Source organism: Lissotriton vulgaris, chromosome 6 (assembly GCF_964263255.1).
Source record: "Lissotriton vulgaris chromosome 6, aLisVul1.2, whole genome shotgun sequence".
Taxonomy (NCBI): Eukaryota; Metazoa; Chordata; class Amphibia; order Caudata; family Salamandridae; genus Lissotriton; species Lissotriton vulgaris.
In genome coordinates, this window is record NC_141694.1 from 1,073,493,830 (window position 1) to 1,073,511,035 (window position 17,206).

At 42.0% G+C, this 17,206-nt stretch overlaps 1 protein-coding gene across 2 annotated transcripts in view; it reads right to left on the reverse strand.

The window, feature by feature from the left end:
* The window catches only part of TRIM67 (tripartite motif containing 67), a 526,294-nt gene that overhangs the window by 129,897 nt on the left and 379,191 nt on the right, over positions 1-17,206 (reverse strand). The window contains exon 6 of one of the 2 annotated variants that reach the window (XM_086925344.1): positions 5,578-5,723. In XM_086925344.1, coding sequence (XP_086781470.1) covers positions 5,578-5,723 — 146 coding nt within the window. Of the gene's footprint in view, positions 1-5,577; positions 5,736-17,206 lie in introns of both variants that reach the window. The other variant, XM_086925343.1, reaches the window with a different exon arrangement.

Genomic DNA, 17,206 nt, shown 5'->3' on the forward strand with positions numbered 1-17,206 from the left:
GGATACGACGTGCTGTACTGAGGACGTTTTTTGTTCTTTAGGAGCATAAGGAGTCTGGTAGGGTGCGCAAAGGCAGCAGCATATTCCTGAAGTACTTCAAGTTTTTCCTTGATTGAACATTTATGGTGTTGTGCATTGGATCTATGTTAGTGCACTGTGCTTAGACTTGCAGCAACAGTAAACTGGTGGTGAATTAAAACTGCTGATTAGGGAGTTTTATTCTTATGTGCTCAGAGAGAAAAAAGGAATCTCTACCTGAATTTCAGAATTAGAGCGTGGTTGCTCACACAGCATTTTTAGGATACTATGTTTATGATTTGTTCTACACCTTATAATACATTATTTTGCAAGATCATTGTGGTACTAGTTCTACATAGTTCACCATGCCACTGTGCCAGTAAGGCCGTTGCATGCTTGTTTTAAATTGACATATAACATGCAAAATGTTACTCCACCACCATTTTGCCCTCATTCTGGTGAACCTGGATTAAGTTGGAAAAAATGGAAAAGGTTATTTATGACCTAGGCTCATGTTTGTAGCACTAATCTAGGTGCTGATAGGAAGTTGGCCCTTTGACTCATTGTTTAGGGGCAGAAGGCCAGGATGTATAGGAAAACCTACCAGAGCTGGGTGATGCAGATGCTTAGGGACTAAATGAGTACGAAATAATGTAGAAGAAATTGAGCAATCACTGTCTACCTGGACTGAGCAGAATTCTGAAAATATTACACTTTGGTTAGCAAGTACAGAAGGAAGATAAAACAGCTGAGGAGTATGTAACAGCATTATGTGAACTGACAGCAACTTGTAAATTTGGAATTGTATGTGAGGAAAGGATTGTGATCAATTTTTCTTCATACCAAGTCACACACATTAAGAGCTCTGGTTCAAGGATGAACCCCCCAATACGATGTTATTGTGACTCCCAAACATGGTGAACACATGCTTACCTGTGTGGATGAGCTGAAAATGGATTCCAAGAGTGGTGATGGTTGGAATTCTTTGGAGGTAAATGAGAGACTGAGATGAGAGATGGTTGCAAAGCACAGAAGGCTCTTTATAATTTCAAAGTTAACTATTTTTTGTTGTGGTGTGACGAGGCAAATGAACCAATAACAAAAAGTTCCCTGCTCTATAAGAAGTTTGCGAGTGGTGGGGTCGAAAAGGAATTTACAGCAAACGCTGTAAACATTGTTGAAAATCTGGGAGTGACTAGATAGTGTTACAAGTTGTTGGTTATTCTACTGACAAAGTGTTGATGGAAGATGTAGAGATAGTAGCAATGTTTGATTTGTGTTCTTGCCTGAATATTATTTCACAACCACTCTGCAAGATGTTCTTTTAAGGTTGTGCCAAATTGAGAAAATGGTACAAAAGGGGGTCGTGCTAGACGGAGCATCTGAACCAATCAAACACTCACACCCAGTCAACAGATCTGGGTTTAATCCATCACCGTTCTTTAGCCCACTCTGCCACCCCAGTTCAGACATGGCCATATGCAAATCAGTCTTACCCTGTGCCTCATGGGAACAGTCCAGCCTGAACTGCCAAGCCAGGCCTTCCCTGGACCGGATTCAAGCTTCCTAGGACCGGTTTCTGGCATTACAGCTGTCTTCAGCCAGGCTTGCCTGAATGCAGTGGCAAAGTGAGCAAGGGACTCACGTATGAGCATACCCTGCCAACTTATGGCGGCCAAAGCAGTACAAAAGGGGGTGGTGATGGACGGAGCATCTGAACCAATCAAACACTCACACCCAGTCAACAGATCTGGGTTTAATCCATCACTGTTCTTTAGCCCACTCTGCCACCCCAGTTCAGACATGGCCATATGCAAATCAGTCTGACCCTGTGCCTCATGGGAACAGTCCAGCCCGAACTGCCAAGCCATGCCTTCCCTGGACCGGATTCAAACTTCCTAGGACCGGTTTCTGGCATTACAGCCGTCTTAAGCTAGGCTTGCTTGAATCCAGTGGCAAAGTGAGCAAGGGACTCACGTCTGAGCATACCCTGCCAATTTATGGCAGCCAAAGCGGTACAAAAGGGGGTAGTGATGGATGGAGCATCTGAACCAATCAAACACTTACACCCAGTCAACAGATCTGGGTTTAATCCATCACCGTTCTTTAGCTCACTCTGCCACCCCAGTTCAGAGGTGGCCATATACAAATCAGTCTGACACGGTGCCTCATGGGAACAGTCCAGCCCGAACTGCCAAGCCATGCCTTCCCCGGACCGGATTTAAGCTTCCTAGGACTGGTTTGTGGCATTACAGCCGTCTTCAGCCAGGCTTGCTTGAATCCAGTGGCAAAGTGAGCAAGGGACTCACGTCTGAGCATACCCTGCCAACTTATGGCGGCCAAAGCGGTACAAAAGGGGGTGGTGATGGACGGAGCATCTGAAACAATCAAACACTCACACTCAGTCAACAGATCTGGGTTTAATCTATCACCGTTCTTTAGCCCACTCTGACACCCCAGTTCAGACATGGCCATATGCAAATCAGTCTGACCCTGTGCCTCATTGGAACAGTCCAGCCCAGATCTGTTGACTGGGTGTGAGTGTTTGATTGGTTCAGATGCTCCGTCCATCACCACCCCCTTTTGTACCGAATTGAGGAAAATGGACATTAACCCTGCTGGGTCTGGTGATTAAGATGATTGGGTTTTTGATACTCATAAAGAGTCCAAACAAATATTTTCCATTGGAAAGGTGTATGTGGCTGTCAAAGGAGACAACATTCTTGGGTGGTTTCAACAGAAAGAATTGGGAGTATACATGTACCCAATGCGGAGAATCAAGTGTGTGTGCATCAGGTAGTTGTTGGTCATAACTGTGTTGATTTCCCAAGGTTGAACTCAAAAGTGTTTAGCTCTAAGCTGGGGTACCTCGAAGGTTATTCTCATAAAATCAAATTGAAGAATGGACCTATACCTGCTGTTGCGAAGGTGAGGAAAATACTATGGAATTAACAACATAATGTGAGAGAAGAGTTGAGTAAACTTTGTATACAGGGCACCGTTGTTTTGTTGAGTGGTTGGCTTCAGTGGTAGCAGCGTGCAAGCACACTGGCCAGATTAGAATACACATCAACCTTGCAGGTTTTAATAGGGAAGTTGTGTCTGACAAATTCCCTATTCCCAATTTAGTGGAAATGTTGTCTACAGTGATTGGCAAAAAGTATTTTACCATACTTAACCTGGTCTCAGTATATCACCAAGTTAAATTGCAGTACAGCTCTGAAAATCTTACTACTTTCATAATGCCAATGGGATCATCTAAATTCATTAGGATGCCTTGTGCACTCGTGTCTGCAGTGTCTTCATTTCAAAGAGTGATGGAAAATAGGCTTGGTGAGTTGGAGGGTACTGGGTGTTTTCAATACATTATGAGTTATGGGAGTACCGGGGAGCAACACAATATGTGAATCTGAAAGTTTAGGAATTTCTTATGTGGGTCATGCTATCTCTGATATGAGGGTTAAACCAAAGATAGAACTGGTTGACGACATTTGTGATCTAGAAGCAAATACCTGTAAAGAGGAATAGTTTCCTTATTGGGAATGCTCGAATTTTATAGTAGGTTTATGCCCAACATTTCTAGAAAAGTCGTTTGCTCTGAGAAGTTTGACTAAGAAAGATATAGGGTTCATGTGGAATGAGAAACGTAAATTAGGATTTGAGAAACTAAAAGAGGAATTAGCTGGTTCTCCAAGCCTTCAAGCGTTCGTTCATGGAAGGGAAACTATTGTGATTATTGATGTAAGTTGCAAGGGTTTTGGGTGCCACCGTTCTGCAAGTGAATACAGGAAAAGAATGTATCATCATGTGTGCCTGAATGGAGGAGCGGAGTTTAACTACTTTACTATCGGAAAAGAGACCCTGGCAGTGAGTTGGGCTATCAACAAATGTAAGTGTTTTTGAGTAGTAATATATTTACCAGGGGGTCAGATCATAAAACTCTTAAAGAAATACTCACCAAAAAGGTCTGGATTCTGTCTCTGTTTACATATGCTAGTAGATTGTAGTGCTTCAAGAGTATACCTTCAGTGTTGAATACATTCCAGGTGCTATTAATTGTGTTTCCAACTTTTTATCAAGACCAGTCAATATGAAAGTGAGGTTTGGAGTAGTGAGACTGTGTGTGTTGTTATTCATAGAGCAGCCATTGAAAAGGAGTGGACAGAGTTTCAACCATGAACTACTTCTAGTGGAGTGTTGTGTTTTTTTGCCCAGTGACTTGCCAGAAAAGAGGATGTTGCACCGCGAGTTGCATACTTATTTTGAGGTGAAAGATAAGTTATCTATTTGCAATGATTTGTTGTTCAGAAGAATGGCATTTATGTGCCAGAAGAATCATGGAAGTGCATTGTTGACATCACTCATGTGGGACACCTGGGGATTGTTAAGACTAAAGAATGTTTGCGTGATGACTACTGGAGGCCTGTAAGGATGTGGACGGCAAGAGGAGGATTACCAGCTCGAATGGTGCCAACTGGGAGAACATAATTCAAGAGTACCGCATTGCAAATTAGTTAGCTCCCCACTCCACCACTGGTAAAACACTTTTGGAGTTGTTTCGTGGAAGAAAGCTAGTGCCATGATGGAAGGTCTGGAATAAAGGGTGGGTGGATGTTTCTGTGGAAGATGTATGGAGGTTGAAGGAAAATCGTAAGATGGAAAGTTGAAAGCATTATTTTGATGTCAGAAAACATCTGGCAAGGTCAGATGTTAAGGTTGGTGGTTTTCTAAGGATGCAGGCTCCTGTTAGGGCAGCAGATATGGTATAAATTCAGCAACAATAAAAAAAGAGGTATAGATTTTCAACAATGCTCTAAAGACCAGTGATGGTCACATATGGAATCTTAGTCATGCTTTCAATGAGCTGGGTTAGCACTGAGAAGCTTGGGATGTGTTCTGATGTAGGTGTTGATTCTGAGTCTGACACTTCGGTACATGGTCAGACAGCTGATGTAGGCAAAGGCTTCCTCGATCATGTGACCACTTCACAGGGTGGCAATAAGGATCAAACAACCACTCTTGTATTTCAAGGATTACTGTGTTTGACTTTGAGGAAGAAGTGTGTCTATGCTGGGCTTGTTACTTGTATTCTAGAACTTTGCGACTTAGCACCTCTGCTGTGGGGTTAATTTTTCCACAGGGCGAGGGGGTGGGGTGTGTGGGAGCGGTGCTGCGGTGCTCAGGATGGCTCCCGGCCGTCATGGGTCACAGTAGACGTGTGCTCATGACGACCGGGAGTCGTCCGAACTCCGCCCACTGATTAATTCGCCCCCACAGGCGGGGAATTAATAGCGTGTGGGCAGAGTTGCAACGTTTGGACGGCTCCTGGCCGCCATGAGCATATGACTACTGTGACTCATGACGGCCAGGAGCCATCCTGAGCACGGACCGAGTTAGGTTTTGAGAGTTCTATAGAAAGACTGTTGTGGCAGTTGCAGTTTGTGGCTGAGATGATTCAACCTTTACTCACTGTTTGCTGTGTGTGCCTCCTTAATTTACCCGATTTTCAAAGACATCATATGTGACAAAAACATAACAAAAATGGCATGCGGTTCTTACTCTAAATTGGCCTCCATTTCCATCATCAAGTTCTAGGATAAAGCCTTCTACAGGATTCTGGGTAAACGGCGGCATCCTCCACGCCAGCGTCACACTGTTGTTTCTGGTGCAGCATTTTTCAAGTTGCAGTAGCGGTACAGGGGGCACTGTAACAGGAACTGTGTACAGATTAGTGTAATGCTGTTCTCACCCATCACGCTGTCATCAGCCAATGTATTACCATACTAACCTTGGCCTTTCTCAAGAGAGCAGGCCTCTTCACTACAAAGAGAAGGAAGGAAGTTTGTTCATGGTACATGAACGTATGGCAGCCTAAGGAGCAGACTTATTTTCATGGAGAACTTCAACAATGCTGATACCAAACTTGGTGGAAGCATTGTTCCAGTAATGTATAACTACGTAACTTTAACCTTTTGAAGCTTTTATCCTTCATCAAAAAGCATTGTGAAAATTATGATAAATTAGAAACTGTACAGTAAAGGTCTTTTTTATTACACTGGTTCTTTAACAAAAACCTATCAATAACTATTGACAACACATCAATAACACATCAGTAACAATGTGGTCTATAACTGGTTCTTAGACCTCAGCAAGAGGATCTTCGATCCATTATATTGCTGTTTAAAAGACTGTCATACTTGAATAGGAACTCATAAAGGACAGGGCACATTTAGCTTATTAACATAGAAGAAAAACATTCTCATAGAACTGTACCAGTTAGTATATGTAGTGACTTGCTTAGCCTTTCCATTTTAGGTAGTGGCTACCATGCTCTCTGGATGAAAAAGACATATTTTGGGCTTACCAAGTACATAAATGGGCTTGCAGCCTATCCATTGCTTACCATTGGTTCACTTTACTGTCACTCTCAAATACCTGCTTCTCATTTGTGTCCTAGCTTGTCAATCTTGTGTTTCTCCCTCCATTGGAGTATAGCTGCTTTATTATATCTTTGAAAGACTGGTTTCCATGCATCCACTGCTTGCTTTTAAAAAACTGTCTTTTTCTTATTGAAGCATTCCACCGAAGTGCATGTGTATAGTGCATACCAAGGTCAACAATCACGACCTCCAAAATATGGCATCCACTACTCCTCCTACTTCTTTGGTGCAGGTTTAGTATAAATGTACTATTACATCATATCTACTTACCTAGACTTACCATGCGATGTAGTGGCTATGCTGATGTAGCAGTTGTGATACTTTTGTCATGTCGTATATTACAAGTGATTGAGAGACTGTACTATAACCATGTCACTCAATGTAACTGATGAATAAAGAACTTAGGCATAGATGCATCAAGGTAAAATCCGCTCACAAAGGGGCAGATTCTCAGAATCTGCCCCTTTGCGACCGGTATTTTTGCATTTGGGATGCATCATCCCAAATGCAAAATCGCAAATTAAAAAATCACAGAATTGCGATTACTTGCATTTAAGGAATCTCAAATTGAGATTCCTTAAATGCAATGCATTAAAGTTAAAAAAATAGCGATTTCGCTAATAGGGCTCGCAAATTACCATGAAGTTGAACTTCATGGTAATTTGCAAAAACTTGGAAAAATGCACTAAAGTGCATTTTTCAAAGTTTCATTTTGCGCACACACATGCCCTAAGGGCATGTATGTGCGTAACATATGTGCACAGATCAATTTCAGGGGGTGCAACAGGGTGTCCTTTGGACATCCCTGCACCCTTGAAATCGCATTCTCAATTTGCGATTTGCTTTTTGCGATTTGCAAATTGAGAATGTCTTCCCATTCATTCCTATGGGCCTCTAGGCCCATAGGAATGAATGGGGAGGTATTCCTTAACTGCGACTCGCAATTTGCGAGTCGCAATTAAGGAATTTTAAGAAATCTCTATTTTTTGTGTGATTTCTTCATGTATAGCATTTTGCTATTCCTTATTAGCGAATCGTTATTTTTCGCTATTAAGGAATAGCAAAATGGGTTTGTGATGCATCTGGGGGATACTTTCCTGGTAGAAGCTGTTTAGAGGCTTTTTCGCTTCTTTTTGATGACAAGAGGTCCTTTATCAGCTGTATTGCTTTGAAACACCCCTTATATGACAACCATGAAAACTGGAATGATAACCTCATCAGATGTATTGCGTTGTTTGCTGGACTAAGGTAATTGTCAGTTGCTGAGTATAGCAGAACCTGGATGTCGTCCATTATGCGGTGAGTCACAAGCCTTTTCCTTGCTTGTATGCACCTCCATTGGCAGCGGCGGCATATCCCTGAGATAGGGCCCGTGTATGCAGTGCAGCTGGTATTGATGAAGCTGCGAGCATAGACTGTAGTGGTCTATTCAAGACATGCAGGTTTTTGTTCTCTGTGTGTCTGTCACATACAAGGAACAGTGGCATGTATACATCAGCACTGTTACTTGCTGGGAGCGAGTGACTGTGTCTATTCTCTCATAAGCCACAGTGAATGTGTTCCTGAACATGGCAGGAGGGCAATGCAGAAGTTGAGTGTGTTCCATTTGTACAGTGGATTGCCACTTCTCGCTCTTAAAGGAGTGGGCAGGGGCAGTCACTCCCTCATTTCTGGCATTCAAAAGAATATTGATGTTTTGTCTTGGTCTGATTGTTCACTATTTGACCATTTCATCCTTCACTTTGGGCAGGAGTGGACCCACATTTTAAACATTTTATTGACACCCACTGGATCTTCATTCAGGGTATAAAAAGCTTTACGACTGGATGCCTTCATCAAAGAAGGTAAATATATTGTCACATTTTAATCACCAACAGATGAAGTGCAAAGGGCAAATAAAATTGGTCCAGTTTATGAAGCGGTTAAAAGGTTAAAGAAACATTTTATGAGGACAATCATTATAGTAAAAAAGAGGCATTCATTCTATGAGCAACCACCGAAGATTCATAAGGCAATATATCAGTCTTTTAAAAAACCAAGCCAGCTGGCATCAAAATGCCTTTTTTGGCGAGTACCTTCCTGCTTACACCCATGGTGTTACTTCCGTGAGGCACCACCAGCCCTTTCACACATTTTTTCTTTCTGCATCTCCTTTCACTCACTAGAAGTATTTTCTTCACACTGGGGAGGGGGGGGGAGAGTGTGGGGGTGACATTAGTTGGAATCAACGCAACAGTTTGAATTTTAGATTGTGTTTTAAAGTGGGGACCCAGATCCGGAAAGCATAGACCGTATAATCATAACTGCTGCCCCTGTAGCTAATATAGAATCTAGGTGAGGATCTGAGGAGGAGACTCACCGTGTGAACAGGTCCATTGTTGTGTATGAGATTGTGAGTGGGGGATGACCTGTTTTCTACCCCTATAGCTCCTTTCTGTATAAGGCACTAACTCTACACTCCTGTTGAAAAACGACAGCACTGTTGCTGCTAATCGAAAATAGAATGCTGGGGCCTGGTTCCGGTGGAGACGCAGCCAAGAGGAAAGTGGCGGCCTCAGGACTCGGGGCTTGTCCCAGCCCCTGCTGGTGGATGCTTTGAGTGCTTGTCCCCGTGGGCTAACTCTGGAGCAGAAGGCGGCTGTGCCCCCGCGGACCGAGTTGGGAGCCGATGTGCAGCCTACAGGGGGTTGCGCTGCCCTCCCTGGCTTCTATCCTGCTGACCGGATCCCCAGAACTGCGTCCTCGCTCCGCATGGTGTGGTTGACATCACCACTTATCTGCTCCTCATACGTCTTTACTTTACGTGCACACAATCTAATGCCCGAGCTTTCCAAGTCCCAGAGAGCCCTTCTTCAGATGGAATGCAATGTTCGGTACATAATGCTACTTTAAAACTTATGTACTTACATACACACAAACAATTTATACACTTTGACTTGTTGCACTCGAAGGCAAGAGGCAAGTCACAGAAGCTGGCTTGTGGGTGGCTTGGGAGTTTGGGCTTTAGGTTTTGATTTATTTCTTTGCTGAACAAATGACAAAATAATTAATGTAACTATTCTAGAATAACTAAACAATATATCCTCCCTTGTGAACTAAGGGAGCATAGCTTTTGGAAACGCAATGAAGTTTTACTAGGATCATGCGGGGTAATGTGCCTCTAAATCCAACCTTCCTGAGAGCAGGAGTTTCCGTCAAGCATCAGTACAGCTTTTCAAATAATTCACAGGAATCCTGACAACTCTCTTCCTATGTATTTCTCAGACTGTAGTATAAGGGGTCTTGGGCACTCGTGTTCTCATTCCAGCGGCAATAATGCAAGACATACACACAGCAGCTTTTGTGACAAGAAGGCATGTGAACAGGATCCACTCCCTTATGCAGACTCTCTTGCTTACCCTTACATCCACACACACTCACATCCACATCCACTATCCCACACACAGACGTACACTCCCACAGGCACACTCACATACCAGCTTATTCACAGCCACACACATGTGCCTCCTCACACTCCCTGCAAGCATGTGCACTCACAGACATTTACCCAAATACACACAGACTCACTCATTCAGACAGGCACACTCACTCACCCTCACTCACACACTCCCAGACACTAGCACACAGGTATAGGCAGACTCCCTTACAGACATGCAGGTACTCATCCACACACAGGTACACTCACTCACGCACCATACCTATACCTAGCCACTAAGACACACCCAGCGTATACACTAGACAGAGCGCCCTCTCTTTCTGAGCATTTATAAAAAAAAACATCAGCTGTATCTCACCTTTTACTCAGACAAGGCGCCTCCACGTTGATATATACTCACTTGTGTATTAAGTACATCAGAAGCAAACTGCTGCTGCAATTTACCCATGGATAGAGCCAAGGCAGCTGCAGATCTATTTGAGAACCTAGCGAAAGGTATGCCTACACACCAGGCATCAGCTACTACAGGTCCACCACGTAAAGAAGGTCTCAGAGATAAATTCATAAAACTTGAGAAACTTAAGAAACAAGAAAACTCCCGCTGGTGGGATGGAACCACCTTAAAACAATACATACGGCTAAAACAAGTACCTAGGGGACTACGTTCCCAAGTCTTCCCCACATACGACAACCTAGATCTGGATCTTATGACCAAATGGGAAAATTCTCTGAATCACAATTCCATGGTACTAATGGATATCCTTATAGAAAGCGCAGAGCGAAAAACAGCCAAATTACAAACTGAGATTTCCATCTTAGAACAAGAGATCAAAGACCTCGACTTACCTGAGGCCACAGTCAAGAACTACACCTTACTTGACGAGATCTTACTTAAACATCAAGCAGAGATCAAGAATAGAAAGGCACGCCAAATTAAAAGAGATGAGGCAGATTACAGAGATGGTAGGGTCTTCACCTAAGCAACCAAATATGACTACATGATCCCTGGTAATAAACAAGGATCACATACAGGTAGATCCACCACTAATAGTTCCACTACATCTAGCACTACATCATTAAGTACAACAGGACTTAGTGAGCCAGAGACTGAGACAACAGAGAATACTGACACCACACGTTCGGCTTTTTTATTAGAAATGCAGCGCATCAGAAAAGGCAACAGAATACAACCCCAAAGGGGCGCACAAGACCCAAAACCCACAGGGGCAGGCGCAGGAGCCAACGAAGACTACCACAAGAAGCTGAGATCAAGGACAATGAGGAATTAACCACAGCAAACCAAGATGTACAGGTTATCAATCTTTCCTCTTACCCTTTAACTACCGACATGATCTCTTTACTTAGTAAGGGTCTTAGTTTCAACCCCCACGCAACTGGTGATATTTGCCAAACAAAAATAGATGTTTTCAAATTTGTGTGTAACCTAAAATTAAAAAAACATTTCGCAGGACAAAAAGACACCATGAGACAATCAAAGAATATTCCTAATGTTTTTGACGATGAACTGCTAACAATAAAAGATGTGCAAATAACACATTTGCTTCTTTCTTTAACTGACAGAGAGGAGAGTCCCTATGACATGGAAAGACTTTTGGAAGAGCTTGATGTTGAAACTGATTATGGGCTGGCCAGTGGTTTAAGGTGTAAATCCAAATGGACCCCCACATTACCAGGGGGAAACGCAATAGACAACTTCCACAGACATGTTCTGGAGGATCTGAATAGAACAAACACTAAGACTCTTGATGTAAGGTTCAACTACAAAGACAACTTGACCAAAGGTGAACGCTTAGCACTTTCTACTTTGAGCAATAACTCTGACATCGTTATTAGAGAAGCAGACAAAGGGGGCAATATAGTGGTGATGAACCTCGTCGACTACAATAACGAGATTCAGAGCCAATTGAGTGATGACTCATGCTATGAACAGCTAGCTCAGAACCCTATGGGTCCTTTAACACTGCTAATTAACGAGAGGTTACTAAATTGGAAACAATCTGGTCTTTTGAATAATGACGAGTATCTTTACCTGAAAGTATCCAGACCAACGTTCCCCTGGTTATACACATTACCTAAGATACATAAGGATCTTCTCTTTCCCCCGGGCAGACCAATAGTCTCAGGAATAGGGGGTCCAACGGAAAGGCTAACTGAATATGTGGACCTTTTCCTGGGACCCCTTGTCAAGAATTTACCCTCACACATACAAGACTCGAAACATATTCTGAGCATCATGACAGACATGGAGTGGTCAACAGGGCACCACATTAGTGACAATGGATGTGGTGTCACTGTGCACTAGTATCAATCCCAAATTAGGTATGGAAGCCATGAATAAGATACTATCCAATAGACCTGCCTCATTGTGGGCTCATACCAATATGCTGTTAAGCATGATGGACCTAATCCTGGGCAATAACTTTTTTATGTTTGATCGCAGATGGTATCGACAGAAAAAGGGAGTAGCCATGGGGTCAAAATTTTCCCCCTCCTTTGCTAATCTCTTTATGGGAGCACTGGAGTCGGATCTGATCTGGGGTACTAAGGGAGCACAGTATATCGACTCCATTATTTTCTGGGGTTGTTACATTGATGACTGTTTTTTATTGTGGTCTGGTACAGATGAATCACTTCATTCCTTTTTTGAATATCTTAACAATAACACATGGGAAATCAATTTCACGATGCAACACAGTGAAAGTAATATGGAATTCCTGGATTTGGAATTTTATGTTAAAGATAACACACTGCACAGCAAACTCTAAAGAAAACCCACTTCCTGCAATTCCATTCTCCACGCATCAAGTTCACATCCACAACATCAAATACGTTCAATCCCTTATGGTGAATATCTCAGAGCTAGGCGTAATTGCAGTGAACAAACTGAATTCAACAACTGTATCACCAACATGAAGGACAGGTTTTTGAGAAGAGGATACCCCAAAGAATCCATAAAGAAGGCAGAAAAGAGAATTAGACTAACCACAAGACCAGATTGTTTGAAGACACGCATGGAGCCTAAATCCTCCAACAATCAAGTGAGACTAATCACGGAATATAATGCACTACATCAAACTGTGAGGAAAAGTTTCAACAAACATTGGAGCCTCCTCACAGCAGATTCCGTTCTTAAAGAATGGATACCTCACAAACCTTCAATAACCTATAAAAAAGGACAAACACTAAGGAATAAACTCAGTCCCACTGTTCCCCTTAATACTACAGCCCAAAATTGGCTGACCAAACGGAGCACAGGCTTCTATAAATGTGGTTTCTGTTCTATGTGCAGATGGGGGAAACACGGAACTAGAACCTTTAAAGGATTTGACCAAACTGTGTATAACATCAAACAGAACATTACATGTCTGACTAAGTTTGTTGTCTACATTATAGAATGCCCATGTGGCAAGTATTATGTAGGCAGCACCATCAGGGCTCTGAAGGACAGACTAGCAGAACATATGAGAGCCATACAAAAAAGAGACCCTAAATTTCCAGTGGCTTTACATGTTGCGGAATGCCAACCTATGGAGGATGAAATCAAAGTGCGTTTCTACGGCATAGATGTGATTCCACTGAATATCAGAGGTGGAAATCGAGAACTCACACTAAGACGTAAGGAAGCTATGTGGATCATGCTCTTACAGTGCATGGAACACTGGCTTAACTTTGATCCAGAATTACAATTCTTCTTAGGCGACTGAAATCTGATATTCCATAATAGAAGGGGTCCATAGAATACAATATAGACTTTGAATTACCAATACAGCCAATATACTAAACCTAATATGTATAAATGTGCTGATCCAATAATAATACATGTAAATATACTGTTGTGATATATGTGAAGATATCTATGTAAATCTATATTGCATTTAATCAAGGACTCATAAGGTCCTTTGTGGATATTATTATTGTAATTTTGTAATGTATCAAGTCACAAACCCACTAGGGGGTGGGTCAACTTCACTTCACGATAGTTTAATTAGAAGATGCTCACGACACATCGACTCACTGGCTCACATTAAACACCATCGAGGACATATCCATGTCCCATGGTTTTTAACCTCGACTGTCGGAATTATTATCTCAATTTACGAGATTTTAACACAATAGTGATTCGGTTTTTGATATTTAAGCACAATCGCTTAAACTGTGTAGTTACATTTACAGTAAACACACGGTTTTCTTCACTGAAATTGTCATCTTATTTTGACGCTAAACATACGTCTTCCTGATGTGCACAAAATCGCATATCATTTTCTCCACTACAAACCAATATACGGTTTCTCAAATAGAAACTCCTCCTTTCCCTTTAAGTTATATTCGGATCATCTTGCCGCCAGATATAATGTGGGATAACTAGGATCCTCAACATGGCGGCTGTTATATTAATATATGCAGTCTAGTGTTTCCAAGACGTATCACTTAAAATCATTTCCTCATTCCGGTCACGTGTCCGTTGTTGGAAAACAGCGACCGGGAAACATAGGAGGAGGGATGCCACAAAGCTGGTGAGTACGGTGCTTAACAACGCAAAACATTTATTCTAGAAGAAACAGGATCATTCATCTTATGATCTACCTAAGTCGAAGGCAGCAGTTACCGTAGCTGTTTTGACTTTTCCCTTTTGTTTCTTTCCCCCCACCCCGTCCTGTTCTCTATCAGATAACTCAAAGATTCGAGCCATACACGCAGGATCTGAAACGGAATGTGGATCCCCTCCCGGTTACAGTCTTAATATGTACACGTATTAAGGTACTTTTTCAACTAAAATTCTATGAGAGAGAGATTTGCAAACTGCACCGTTTCGTCAACTTACATAGTAATTCTTAAACACCGTAACACTCGGTTTTCTTTTATTCAGCGTGAATGAACACAGCACTCATTGACCCAGTGTGCTCGTGAGTGCCAGACAGATATATATTTTTCCTCGAATCCTTGACCCAAAAGACGAATAACTGAACTGGTATCATTATATCAAGGGTAAGTGGTGATCCGGTACATAAATAAGTTAATAGATAGACTGGTCCTAGAGTCATCAGTTGTACACGCAATTAAACTTGTTGATACCAGAATAGATATCATGAAACGTACGATAGTAATTGGCACTTATCCCCATAATTCTTTTAAATCTGTAGATACTTTATCTCCTCTCTCCGCCGCAACGGCTTGTCGGTCCATTATTGCCCTTTTATATGCTTCTCTTCCACCCTTCACAGATTCTGATTTCTTGTGAATCTTTTCGTCCTGACCTACATGTGTGTAGGTCGCGCCACAAGGTAGGCACTTTCCTTTCGGCACCTAGTTTTTTCTTTCTTTAACAGTCACGCACCTGGGAGCTGAATGCAGTCACTCAATAAAAAAGTTCTGATGACTAGACACTTCACCAATGACGTTCTTGGTTGAGACCTTTGAGTGATGGACTTGTTTTATTTTATTATGGCACAAGAAATATTATCGTGGTGAAAATTGAAACTCCGTCTTTCCCACAATAACATGATTGACTAAGCATGTCGCATAGGAGAAATAATATAGTCTAAAAACAATGTCATAATCGGTTTGCTTTTTCTCTAAGAACCACCACTCTGATCACACAAACCACATCAAGTCCATTTATGGTTCGTGGGTACAGGCGGCACATTAGAGGTGTATAAATAATTCACCTTGAGTCACCAATGCACGATATCGACTAGACAACTTGTCTTTCTTAAATGCGCTGTATGTAAAGAAACAGTCTATACACACTCCTTTATGTTTTTTGTTGCCAGCCCTGAAGAGTCGTTGTGAATTGTTCCCAAACGACGAAACACGTGTCGGCTGATTGTGGACTCATTAAACTACCCACCTTAAAGAATATACTCAAGAAACTGCATCTGTCAACTTATTGGCTACATGTTTATTAACTGTTACATAACTACCAGTGTAATACATTGTTTATTGTGTGCGAGAGCATTGCTGTTTACACTCACTCACTTAATGCTCTTTCTGAGTAGAGCGTTTTAGGCGCCAATACCTTCGCGATTGGGTCTGCAGCGTTTGTTAGCTGAGGTGTGGCCTTAGTTAAGAATAGAGTCTCACTGCACAGTGACGCCTTCATCGTACTATCTTCTCTGTGCCTTATTTTCCCATCTCACATGTCTCGTCATTTCTTCTTCTCTCTCTGCCTCAACACACACTTTTTTTTTACTTTAATACACCACGCTATGCAATGCAATAGGTGTTGCTTTTGGTATTGTAAATAACAATGCCTTTTAATTTTGTGAAAGGCATTGCCATTTACAATGTCAATAGCTCATAATAATGTCATTGCGAGACCTATTGCATTGTAAATGCTTGTTAATCATGCTGATCACATTGCAGCACATTTGCTTCGAGATAGAGCACGTTAGTTCCAATATATATTGTAGGCTTTCTTCGTGCCTCTTTTCTGTTTATTATGGACACGTATGAGTATGAGAACCTGTTACTGCAACCCGTGAGAGGGTTCAGAGTGTTGTGTTCTGGGGTGCTGACTTACCTGTCACTCTGGAAGGTTAGGAGAGGCAGATAAAGCACTATGAGTTAGTCTGGATTTGGAACCATAAGTACTGAGGTGATTTGGTAACTATGGGGCCAGATGTAGGAAGCCTAATACCAGTCGGTAACTGCCGAAATTACAGAATTTTGGCCGTTACCGACCGGTATTAGGCTTTTCAGATGTAGGAGGCCACATTTCAGGATTCGGTAATTTACCGAATCGGTAATTTAAGAAATCGGTAAATTACCGAATCCGTAATGTAGGAAGCACTCAAGTGAGTGCTTCTTACAATTAAAGATTCATTATTTACCACCAACTATTAGTTGGTGGTAAATAACGAATTCCTTTTAAAAAGCAATTTTTTGCTTTTTATTCAGTGCCATGTGGCAGACATACATGCCCTTAGGGCATGCATGTGTGCCACATGTGCACCCATGCACTATTTAGGGATGCAACAGGGTGTCAATGTGACACCCTGCCACCCTTGAAAGCGTTCCCCCTAATACTGATTCGGTATTTACCCTGTCCATCTGTGTAGGCATTTAATCAGCAATATTTAAAATTCGTCCCAAAAGAAATATGAATAGTCCTTAAAAACTTTCAGAATTTTTGAATTCAACTATGGTTCTTATATAAGAAATTTGCTTTCAGAAAAAATAATTGTTCGCAAGTGTCCATGACTATATCGGTATATGTGCACGTTAGAACCTGTATAGCCCGCAGAGCCCGTATTTCCGGGTCTAATGGAGCAATCAATGTCTTTTTGCGCGT